At 45.4% G+C, this 12,559-nt stretch overlaps 1 protein-coding gene and 1 pseudogene across 1 annotated transcript in view; both read left to right on the top strand.

The window, feature by feature from the left end:
* Pole (DNA polymerase epsilon, catalytic subunit) overlaps positions 1-12,559 on the top strand; it is a 54,562-nt gene that overhangs the window by 35,478 nt on the left and 6,525 nt on the right. The window contains exons 31-41 of the mRNA XM_021162898.1: positions 161-370; positions 533-676; positions 5,137-5,277; positions 5,535-5,688; positions 5,766-5,872; positions 6,023-6,199; positions 6,283-6,506; positions 6,688-6,908; positions 7,140-7,344; positions 9,640-9,813; positions 11,320-11,445. Coding sequence (XP_021018557.1) covers positions 161-370; positions 533-676; positions 5,137-5,277; positions 5,535-5,688; positions 5,766-5,872; positions 6,023-6,199; positions 6,283-6,506; positions 6,688-6,908; positions 7,140-7,344; positions 9,640-9,813; positions 11,320-11,445 — 1,883 coding nt within the window. The remainder of the gene's footprint in view (positions 1-160; positions 371-532; positions 677-5,136; positions 5,278-5,534; positions 5,689-5,765; positions 5,873-6,022; positions 6,200-6,282; positions 6,507-6,687; positions 6,909-7,139; positions 7,345-9,639; positions 9,814-11,319; positions 11,446-12,559) is intronic.
* On the top strand, positions 10,007-10,127 carry LOC115031179 (annotated as a pseudogene).

The raw sequence follows: 12,559 nt of genomic DNA on the forward strand, positions 1-12,559 counted from the left end.
CCTAAGGCAAATCCTTGCCCTGGAACAAGTTGGTTGCAGAAATGCCTGAGTGTTAGAGAGCATTTAAAGCTGCCGAAGCTTAGGAATAAAGAGCAGGCTGTTAGAGGAAGGTATTGATGATCAACGTGTGTTAGCAATTGTTAATTTCCATCTGTCCTAGGAAGAGTGGTTGGTCTGGCTCCAGTTCCACAAGAAAAAGTGGCAGCTGCAGGCCCAACAGCGCTTAGCCCTCAGGAAGAAGCAACGCTTAGAGTCAGCAGAAGATATGCCAAGACTTGGGGCTATCCGAGAGGGACCTTCCACAGGACTGGGGAGCTTTTTTCGAAGGACTGCCCGCAGCATCATGGACCTTCCATGGCAGATAATACAGGTGTGCAGCCATTCCTGCAGTATAGGATGGAAGAAATGCCTTCAGTGTCCTGCCCATCACAGGGGCCCTGCACATAGGAGGATGTGGCCATGTGGGAGATGACCTGTTCACAGGTGTCAGTATGTTCCTTGATTATGTACTATGTATTCTGCATTTTCTTAGATCAGTGAGACCAGACAGGCTGGTCTGTTCCGGCTGTGGGCTATCATTGGCAATGACTTGCACTGCATCAAGCTGAGTATCCCTCGAGTATTCTATGTAAACCAGCGGGTTGCCAAAGCAGAGGATGGACCTGCATATCGGAAGGTAAGGAGGCTGCTGGCATTGCTTGTCACCTCTGAGGTGTCTCCATATAATGGAGGCCACATAAAGAACTGGTCAGAAGCATGGACTCTGCAGACCCAAGACCACATAGCTGCTGAGAGTGTGGCCTGTCTCCATTTTCCAAGTGATACTGGGGTCTTGTAAAGAGTTACTTGAAACTGTCTTTGAATGTCCGGGAAGGGAAACTGCTGCTGTCCATCAAGCTGACGAACAGGGAAGAGTTGGATAGGGGTTAGAGATAGTTTTTGTGAGTACTGTAGTTGTAGCATCATTGGGATGTAAATTCATCCACCATATAGCCTGTTCAATGGAAGAATATAATTCAGTGGCTTTTAGTGAATTCGTGACAATATGAACTATAGCACAAATTCAGACTTCACCATCCCCAAAAGAAGCCTGTGCTAATCAGCTGGAATCCAGTCCTTCCCTGCAGCCCCAGGCAGCCAACCACACTATCCCAAGCCTAAGGACTTGCCTGGTCACAGCATCTCAGAAATGGAGTCATATTCTAGGTAGGTGGTTCTTTGCACTGTAACTGTCTTCAGACACACAGAAGAGGGCATCAGACCCCATTCCACATGGTCATGAGGCACAATGTGGTTGCTGGGAATTGAACTCAGGACCTCTGGAAGAGCAGTCAGTGTTCTTATCCACTGAGCCATCTCTCCAGCCTGACTTAGAAGATTTTGAGGAAGTTTCTCTATGTGACATCTCAGGGTAGAGCTAGTTCATGATTATTGTCTGCTCACAGGTGGACACTAGCTATACACGGGGAACACCTGGGAGAGGTACATAATTGTAGGTGGAATATGTGAGGCCTGATTCCAGCTCATTGACTTGGTGGAATATGAACCTAGAAAGTGGGCAGGCAGGGGTCATCAGGATAATGGACACGTGGGACTAATGGATTTTCATACAGGGAGAGCTGTGCAGTGGTGATTGTGTAGGAGAATGTCTGCACTACAGAACCTTTCACCTTTGTGATTATCTGCTCCCTCTGGCTCTGTGTACATCACTGTCCTTGGCTCCCCTGGGGATTCTAGGATGGAGGTTCTCTGCCCTTTCTGTATAAGAACTTTGTATATCACTTAGAATCAATTTGTTTCAGGATGGAGGTTGTCTTAGTCAGGGTTTATATTCCTGCACAAAACACCATGGCCAAGAAGCAAGCTGGGGAGGAAAGGGTTTATTCAGCTTACATTTCCACATTGCTGTTCATCACCAAAGGAAGTCAGGACAGGAAGTCAAGCAGGTCAGGAAGCAGGAGCTGATGCAGAGGCCATGGAAGGATGTTCCTTACTGGCTTGCTTCCCCTGGCTTGCTCAGCTTGCTCTCTTATAGAACCCAAAACAACCAGCCCAGGGATGGCTCCACCCACAGTGGGCCCTGCCCCCTTGATCACTATTTGAGAAAATGCCTTACAGCTGGATCTCATGGAGGTATTTCTTCAACAGAGGCTCCTTTCTCTGTGATAACTCCAGCTTGTGTCAAGTTGACAGGCAAAACCAGCCAGCACAGAGGTGTTCATTGTTTGAGACAGAGGAGTCTCATGTAGTTTAGGCTGGCCTTGAGTTTGCAATAAAAGTGAGGCTGACCTTCAATTCCTGACCCTCCTGCATCTGCCACCCACATGCTAGGATTATAGGCCTGTGTTACCATGCTAAGCTCATGAATTGTGTTTTTCTCAATCCTAGAGATCAAACTCAAGGACTAGTGAATTGTTAGGTATACACTCTATCCCTAAGCTGTGTACCCCAGCACAGAAGCAAACGAGTTTCTTCCTTTCCTTAAAAAGTGGAATATTTACTATTTTGCCCTTAAATAATATTGTTTCCAAGGTAATGGATGGCAAGTAGATTACTTTTTTCTTTTTCTTTCCTTTTTTGATTCTTCTTCTTCTTTTTCTTTTTCTTTTTTCTTATGTTTTAAAAGTATTCCTAGGAGCCTGGATGGCATGACCTTTCCTATTAGCCCAGCACTCAGGATACCAAGGCAAGAGGATCTTAAGTTCAAGGCCAGTCTGGCTTACATCGCAGCACTCTTGTTTCAAAAACAAACAATTAAAAAAAAAAAAGATACTGTGAACCTGGGAATATATTGTTGTTTAGTTATAATCAGTTACAGCCTGCCTTCCCTAATGCAGATAAATAAGTGTGGCTTACAGTTGACTTCCATCGATTCTGAAAAATATAGCTACCTGAATCATTCTCCTCACCATCCAGGTAGGCATTTCCACCTCCCCAGAGCACACTTGCCCCTCTCCGTACAGCTAGTGTGTCAGATCAATGTTTCTGTAACTATGGATGCACTAGATCTACAGCTCTGTGTCAGTGTGTCATTCTGTAGACACTATAGTTACCTTTCTGAGCTCCTGATATTTGGTATTGGTCCAGGTATTGTTTGTATTGGTGACGTATTAAGATAAGAACTACACCTACAGTGTGTCCATAGAAAGTCCTTGTCAGCAACGTCACAATATCTGAAGTCTGTAGGAGGAGCTGGGAAGTTCCCTCTTTCCTCTTTTCCATTTTCTAACTCTCCATTTCCTAGTTAGCTATTGAAGAAACAACTATCATCAGTTTGGTATTTATTTTTCCAGACTTTATTTTGTTTATTTAAATACAGTAAAGTGATCTTTTGACCATAATACTGCATGGGTAATGGCAGCCACAGTTCCATGATTTTCAAAATACAAAATACTTCTGTCATCCTTAATTCACTGTGTTCTGGTTTCTCTTCGCCCCATCCGTAGACACTGGCCTCTGTTGCTATAGCATTAACCTTTTTAGAATGCCCCTTTATGGAATCATACTCTGAAATTTCAGTCTGGCTAATTTCATGTAATTCCATTAGAATTTCCCAGAGGGGAAGCCAGGAAACTGTTGCTGGTTGGTGCTCTGTGAGCTAGCTCTCTTGGTCCCTGACTACTTTTTTTCTCTTATGCTACTGCTTCAGGCATGCATTTAGTAGGAAAGAGTAGATGGTAGCTACTTGGTTGTAAAAAATCTTTTCCTCTGGTTTTAAGAGTTGTTCATTTGTGTTTGTTTGACTGAATAAATCCTATGGTTTTATATTTATAATTCCTGACATATTTTAATTGTCTTCATTCTTTCACTGAGCTCAGATACTGAGGTAGGTTATAGCCCTTGGTTTGTAAGCATGCAGGTGTGTGCACCTGTATGTGTGGGTGCCACTTGTGGAAGCCCAGGGTCAGCATCAGACTTCCATTTCAATCGCTTTGCACCTGAACCTGGAGCTCACTGTTTCTACAAGTCCATGTCACTGGCAGTCCCTAGGAATTCGTACACCCATCCACCCATCCATCCATCCATCCACCTCTCTAGCACTGGGATGATATTGTGCACCACTGTGCCAGGCTTTTTACATGCTGATAGGCATCCAGAGTCGGGTCTTCATGCTTATACTGGAAGCACTTTACCAACTGAGATCTCCATTTTGTTATTTTATTGAAATAATTTCATTACATAGGCTAACCGTATTCTCAACTGGCTTTTCTCAGCCTCCCTGCTGGGATTATAGGTATATGAACCATCTAGTCTAGCTGTCTCATGGTAGATGCAGCTATAGTTGCCATAAAGCTTTTATTAGTTGTGATGTGTGACTCAGCACGGGACTAGCATTTGATGGTGCTCTCTTCTCCCTTGAGAATTACTCATTTTTCCCTGATTGTTACATCAAGACACTCGTTCCATAGAGGACAACTCTCATTTGATATTGTGGGCATTTATATGAAAAACAATTCTTGCACTGGTGGAATGACGCTGAGTAAAGGGAAGCTGAGCCCATATAGTAGCAGAGAGGTGATGCTTTCAAGTCCTTGTTTAAACGCACATACAAAATAAACAAGCAAAAATTTTTTTTATTTATTTAATCTTTTAGAGAATGTTGAGGCGGCCAATCCTGTTAATTTAGATCTCAAATTCAGTCTTGCCTTCTTTGTGTAAAGGTTCCATTGTTAGCTCAATTTCCAAGTGTTTGTGTTCCTCTGAGTATGTCTGTGCATTTGCAGCTTGAAGAGAGAGTGTATTTTTTGTGAAGATTAATGAACAGTCAGTGTGTATCCTCTCCATGCTCCCATACATGTAACCAGTACACACATAAGGGTTGCCCCATCATCTCTTTTCTAGTTCTCTGGCCAAAAAAGTATGGTTTATCTGTGGGTTTTAGATACCTACGACCTCCAATTAATAAAACTGAGAGATCTGAGAAACCTTACCTGGGAGCCCATGCAGACAAGAGCTGATGTCTCGGTTGGAAAGCATTTATAGTCCAGTTCCAGGTTGCTATTTCATTATACCGTAGTGTTTTAGTTGTAGTCTTTGAAGCTGGGGAGCTGACTGTCTTGGGTCCTGAAAGCCCTCGGAGTTGGTTAGTGATCCACTCTGTAGGCTGTGGTAGGCTCATCACCACTTTGTCACCAGGTGAATCGGGCTCTTCCTCGTTCCAACATTGTCTACAATCTCTATGAGTATTCAGTACCAGAGGACATGTACCAAGAACACATCAACGAGATCAACACTGAGTTGTCGGTACCAGACATTGAGGGCGTGTATGAGACACAGGTGATTTTTTTCTCCCTGGCCAATGAGCACCTGGTTGAAAATGAAGCTGGATGATCAGAGAGAATCCCACAGGGAATCGGGCAGTGGGCAGTGGGCAGTGGTGGGGAGGAGGATTAGATAGTGATGACTGTCAGCAGCGTATCTACCTAAGGTGGTGTCTTGTGGGTGAAGACAGACTATGATGGGGTATGTGGCCACAGATAGAGCTGTGGTGCTGGAGTCTCCCATTTGACCCAACATACTAACTACTCTCCCAGGTCCCATTGTTATTCCGGGCCCTCGTGCAGCTGGGCTGTGTGTGTGTGGTCAACAAACAGCTGACAAGGCACCTTTCGGGCTGGGAAGCTGAAACTTTTGCCCTCGAGCACCTTGAAATGCGTTCTCTGGCCCAGTTCAGCTACTTGGAACCAGGTATCGCCTTACCAACAGCCCTATCACCTACCTTGCCCCCCCTGCATCTCAGGCAACGGGTTTATTTTCTTCTACAGGGAGTATCCGCCATATCTACCTGTACCATCACACTCAGGGCCACAAGGCACTCTTTGGGGTCTTTATCCCCTCACAGCGAAGAGCATCTGTGTTTGTGTTGGATACTGTGAGTCATTGGGCCCAGGGCATGTGAGAATTTGTGGGTCAGGCAGAATATGGGGAAGATACTCCTCTTGCCATTCACTTAGAAATAGAAAGGCACAGTGACTGCCCAGCTACACACACACAACAGGCCTAACAGTTGGTGTCTGCTTAGGTACGAAGCAACCAAATGCCAGGGCTCAGTGCCCTGTACTCATCAGAACACAGCCTGCTGCTGGACAAGGTGGACCCCAAGCTCCTGCCTCCCCCAAAACACACCTTTGAAGTTCGTGCTGAAACCAACCTGAAGACCATCTGCAGAGCCATCCAGCGCTTCCTGCTTGCCTACAAGGTAATAGAAGTTGGGGTCCAGTGGTGAGTGTCTCCCATCCTGAGGTTTTTGTCTACTGAGCCCTTTCTGCCTTCTCAACCCAGGAAGAGCGCCGGGGGCCCACACTCATCGCTGTCCAGTCTAGCTGGGAGCTGTGTAGGCTGACCAGTGAGATTCCAGTCTTAGAAGAGTTCCCACTAGTGCCTGTCCGAGTGGCTGACAAGATCAGCTATGCAGTCCTGGACTGGCAGCGCCATGGAGCTCGCCGAATGATCCGGCACTACCTCAATTTAGACTTGTGCCTTTCACAGGCCTTTGAGATGAGCAGGTGAGGAGTTGGATGTAGCTCAGTAGTAGAAGTTAGCTAGAAAGTGCAGTTCCCAGTGCACACACACAAGAAGAGAGGTAAACAAGTGAGGCTATAAGCTGGGTGCCTACAGTGTATGGCCCTGCAAATGGTCCCTAAATGATGCTGGTATACTTGGGACTAAACCTGTACCTCTGTATAGGTACTTCCACATCCCTGTTGGAAACCTGCCAGAAGACATCTCCACCTTTGGCTCAGACCTCTTTTTTGCACGCCACCTCCAGCACCATAACCACCTGCTTTGGCTATCCCCTACCTCTCGGCCTGACCTGGGTGGAAAGGAAGCTGATGACAACCGCCTTGTCATGGAGTTTGATGACCGAGCCACTGTGGAGATCAATAGTTCTGGCTGTTACTCTACTGGTGAGTGAGAGAAGGGAAAGATGGGGTCTTCTGCTCAACCATGTGGAAGAAGACCAAAGGCAAGTCTTAAGAAATGGGTACCATAAGTTAGATGTCAGTCAGAGGTCATGTGCTATGCCTGTCCTTGCAGGCAGCACTTTCTGTTCTATTAGTGCAATGACTGGCTCAGTTAACCTGGGAAATGATCCTAGTGCTGGCTGGCATATGTGAACAAGCTGTGTTTCCCTGCAGTGTGCGTGGAGCTGGACATTCAAAATCTGGCAGTCAACACCATCCTCCAGTCCCATCATGTCAATGACATGGAGGGGGCTGGCAGCATGGGCATCAGCTTCGATGTGATCCAGCAGGCCTCCCTAGAGGACATGGTGACAGGCAATCAAGCTGCCAGTGCCCTGGCCAACTACGATGAGACAGCCCTCTGCTCTAGTACCTTCAGGTATCTGCCCTCATATAATATGCTACCGTCTTAGCCAAGGCAGCAGGGAGGGTAACCCCCACTTTAGAATGCCAAAGCCAGAGTCAGCAAAATACATATATTTTCAGGGGCTCCCTGTGTAGCTCTGGATTGTCCAAAACTCACAGTGTAGACTATATTGGCTCAGATTCATAGAAGCCTTCCAGGTGCTGAGATTAAAGGTGTGTGCCACACATTCAATTTTTGTTTGTTTTTTGTTGTTGTTGGGTTTTTTTTTTTTTTTTTTTTTTTTTTTTTTTTTTTTTTTTTTTTTTTTTTTTTTTTGGTTTTTTGGTTTTTTGAGAAGAGACAGGGTTTCTCTGTATAGCCCTGGCTGTCCTGGAACTCACTTTGTANACNAGGCTGGCCTCGAACTCAGAAATCCGCCTGCCTCTGCCTCCCGAGTGCTGGGATTAAAGGCGTGTGCCACTACACCTGGCTCAACTTTTTTTTTTTTAGATTTATTTATTTATTATATGTAAGTACACTGTAGCTGTCTTCAGACACTTCAGAAGAGGGAGTCAGATCTCGTTAAGGAAGGTTGTGAGCCACCATGTGGTTGCTGGGATTTGACCTCTGGACCTTCGGAGGAGCAGTCTGGAAGAGCAGTCGGGTGCTCTTACCCACTGAGCCATCTCACCAGCCCTCAACTTTTTTTTAAAAAATTATTTTTGTTATGTTTTTATTAAGTCATTTATTTACTTTACATCCTGATCGAAGTTTCCCCTCTCTCCTGTCCTCCCAGCTCCTCCCTCTCACCTTCCCTTCATCCCATCCACCCTTTCTCTCTTCAGAAAAGGAGATGGTTCCCATTGTGTGTGGGGGGTGGGGGGTGGGTGCGTGGCCGCACGTTCATGTGAGTATGGATATCCAAAGAAGCCAGAGGAGCCAGATACCCTGGAACTTGTTACATGAGGTTGTAAAACACCTGGTATGAGTATTGGGAATGGAACTCCAGTCCTGTGGAGGAGTAGTATGTGCTCTTAACTACTATGCCATCTCCAGCCTTAGAGTCAGCATTCCTGGAATGTCTGTCCCTTGAGTCTTCCATAATGCAATCAAGGACCCCCATGTCCCTGCCTAATTACTAATAGGCAATACAAGTGCTATCATCAGACATTTCTGAGGCCAGAAGCTTTTCTCACAAAGAACTTTTTGATACATAATTGCTTTCAGTTTAATCAAAGGTGTATCTGCAGGAAATTCCCAGGATACCCAGCCTAATGAGTCATAGTAGCCAGTATCATCTGTCAGAGATATGGTCAGCCCTGGCTCCTAGTGATGGAACAGTGTATACTATAGAGTGGTTCCTTTGCACCAGGAACACAGAGCACTTTACTCTGCCTATATTTCTATAGCCCCACAGGATGGTACAGTCTTCACTCATGCCAGAAATGGCAAAGCCAAGGTCAGAGGGGCTGTGGTCATGATGTATTACTGTGGCTAAGTAAGCCTGTGATTCTAAAACATGTATTTCAGCCCCGTTGCCTCCAAATGAAGGAAGAAAGAATTTGATGAAGTAAGAACTAGGTTAGGAGAGCTGGGAACTGAGCAGAGTTGTAGCAGAAGAAGTGCTTCAACCCTGAGCAGCAGGTGGGGGTCAGACCCAGGTAGCAGCAGCCACCAGTTGAGGGAAGTGGGCATTTTTACAGAAAGCCATAAAAGTGACCTCAGCATCATAGCTCTGACATTCTGGCTCCTTCATTACCCAAGTCCAGTCTATTCTGTCTAAGCACAGAATGGGTTCCAGGAACCTTCCCTGCGTATCATTGGTGTCTAGAAAACGCAGCTTGGGCCAGTCCCTAGTTCTTCACATGGACGGTTCATAATGAACTCTATGACTCTTCATTCCTGCTCTTCCGACAGTGAGACCCTGTCTCAAAAAAATAATAAAGACTACTGCTACTACAGAGGACATGAGCTTAGCTCCTGGAATGCATTTACAGACAACCACTGTAAATATGGCTCCGATATATTAGACACTGTCTGCCTTCTGTGGGCACCTAGCCTCACAGTACAGACCATCACAACTACACATACATTTTGAAAAATTAAAAATTAATCTTAAGAAGGATAAAAGCCTATTATGGGTCTCCTTGTCCAGGTATGATAAGCAAGTCAGATGTTAAATGGAGGGAAGTGGTGAGGAGGTGATGCTCCCAAGTTACTGGGCCAAGGAGTGGAACTCAGGCAGTGGCAGTTAAGGATTATGAAAAGGGACAGTGATGCCGGCAGCAGTGTATATTACAGTTCATCTTCCTTTGCTGTCTCTTTCAGGATCCTGAAGAGCATGGTGGTTGGCTGGGTAAAGGAAATCACACAGTACCACAACATCTACGCTGACAACCAGGTAATGCACTTCTACCGCTGGCTCCAGTCACCGTGCTCTCTGCTCCATGACCCAGCCCTTCACCGGACGCTGCACAATATGATGAAGAAGCTCTTCCTACAGTGAGTGTTTCACCCTGTGCTGTGGGCTGAGGGACATAAGCCAGTGCTTTTGGGATGTATAAAGCCCAGGCAGTTTTAACTGCTATTGTGGCAGAGGCAGGCAGATCTCTGAGGTCAAGACCAGCTTGCTCTATAGAGCAAATTCAAGGAGAGCCTAGGCTACATAGAGAAACCCTGTCTCAAAAAAAAACCCAAACAAAAGGAAAACCTGAATAGAGTTCCCCAAGGGGCCCTGGTGTGCAACAGGAGCCTCTTTAGTAGTGTATACAGCTGGTTGCCTATATGGGTTGTCCTAAGGGACCTTGGAGGCAATTCTCTGGCAGTTATTCAAGTTTCTGATCTCAGTGCTGTCCCCAGTCTAGGCTCCAGACAGGTATTCATGGTACCTTTGGGAAGCCCCAAGGTTCTCATTGGCCAGGTAAGCACGTCCATCCTTACTAAGCTGCAGAGTAAGCAACATGTGATTGGGGTTCTTTGTAGAGCTAAGTTCAAGTTCTATGACCACCAGAAGATCCTCGCCTCAAAGAAGTGGGCCTTTATCAAGTTTAATACAGGTGAATTTGAAGACATGGTCGCTGAGAAGTAGCTCTGTCCTGATGGCTGTGGAGTCAGATATACCCCACACACGTTCCCCTGGACAAGTAGCACATTCAGGAGGCTGAGAAAGATGTCAAGTCAAGGGATAGCCTGAGTTATGTAAGGATTTCTGGGTCAGCCTGGACAATGGAGTGAAACAATGTCAAAGCAAAAAAACAAAACCTAAATGAGTTCTGTATGAAAAGGAGCCGTTTATATAATATAAATATTTTATATATATTATATAATAAGAGCTTACCATTTTTTCTTCACCTTTTTATTATCTATCGCTTTTGTTCCTGCTATTTTTCTGCCATGCTGGACTCCCATGTAAAAGCAGAGGAGGGATCTTGCTCTGCTGTGGTGGATGCACATGTAGTCACAGCTCGGGAGGTGGAGAGTGAGGATTGCCTGAGTCCTAAAGTTCAGAAAAGTGTAGTGGATCCCCTGGCACTGAGATTATAGACAGTTGTGAGCATCCATGTAGGTGATGGGAGGCCAGCCAATGCTCTTAACAATTGAGGCATCTCTCCAGTCCCCAAACCTCACCTTAAAAGATAAAGAAGTTTCTTTATTGCTTTTGGGTCCTGAATCTCTGCTCTTTTTGCTCATTCTAAGCATAGTTGGGATACTTTTTTTTTCTTTTTGAATTATTTATTTTATGTATGAGTGCATTATAGCTGTCTTCAGACTCACCAGAAGAGGGCGTTAGATCCCATGACAGGTGGTTGTGAGCTACCATGTGGTTGCTAGTAATTGAACTCAGGACCTCTGGAAGAGCAGTCGGTGTTCTTAACCGCTAAGCCATCTCTAGCATCAGGATACTTGTTTCAATATCACCATGGTCTTCTTCATGGTTTCTTTTTATATTTTTTTGGCTTTCTTTTGCACCAAGGCACCTCCTGCATTAATTATAAACGTATTCCACAGGCTCGTTGCTGAGTTCAAGCGCCTGGGGTCATCAATCGTCTATGCCAACTTCAATCGCATCATTCTCTGTACAAAGAAGCGCCGAATAGAGGATGCCCTTGCCTATGTGGAATATATCACCAACAGGTTAGTGGAAGGGACATCCTGGCTGATGATGCAGCTGCCATAGCTTCAGAGAGATGCTTGAGGGTGTCTCCATTGCTGATGAAGAAATCACACCAAGGGTTAAGCATAGCAGCATGAAAGAGTGGCTACTACACTGTGGTATACCTATTGTAGACAACTCAGATATAAAGCATGTTGTTCAAATCTCAAATATTAAAGGAGTACCTACCACCTTTTGTTTATAGGAAGGTTCTATAAAGTGCTGTTGCATAAACCTTTCACAGATGGGAGTGTTGTGATTCCAGATGGTCAGTCATCACGTTCCAATTGCAGGACCCCGTTTTATACCTTTGGCTTCAGGCAGTGATTACTACCTGGATGAATCACATCCTCAAATCTGCTTGGGCCCAAAGGCTCCAGTGTAAATAAGATGAAGTCTTGAGGATTTAATTTTGGGGTATTTTGGGGAGGGGACTGTTGGGGTTTTGTTATGTTTTGTTTTGTTTTTGAGAAAGTGTATATGGGTGCCTAAAGCAAAAGAGAGTGTCAGTCAGATCTCTTGGAGACAGTTATATCTACCCAATCGGAACTCCAGTTCTGATAGAGGAGTAAATGGCTGTCCTGGAACTCACTCTGTAGACCAGGCTGGCCTGGAACTCAGAAATCCACTTGCCTCTGCCTCCGGAGTGCTGGGATTAAAGGCGTGCGCCACCACTCCCAGCTGGAAGAGTAAATGTTCTTAACAGCACACACTCATACATTAAGGTAAATAAATAAACATGTCTTTAAAAAAAAGAAAAAGATGCCGGGCATGGTGGTGCACGCCTTTAATCCCAGCACTCCGGAGGCAGAGGCAAGTGGATTTCTGAGTTTGAGGCCAGCCTGGTCTACAGAGTGAGTTCTAGGACAGCCAAGGCTATGCAGAGAAACCCTGTCTCAAAAAACCAAAAAAGAAAAGAAAAAGAAATGAAGAAGAGGAGGATTCTGTTTAGAATGGTACCAATGAAGAAAACTTACAGTGCTTGAAAACAGGAAGCGCCGGGCGTGGTGGCGCACGCCTTTAATCCCAGCACTCGGGAGGCAGAGGCAGGCGGATTTCTGAGTTCGAGGCCAGCCTGGTCTACAAAGTGAGTGC

The sequence above is a fragment of the Mus caroli genome, chromosome 5 (genome assembly GCF_900094665.2).
Source record: "Mus caroli chromosome 5, CAROLI_EIJ_v1.1, whole genome shotgun sequence".
Classification (NCBI taxonomy): Eukaryota; Metazoa; Chordata; class Mammalia; order Rodentia; family Muridae; genus Mus; species Mus caroli.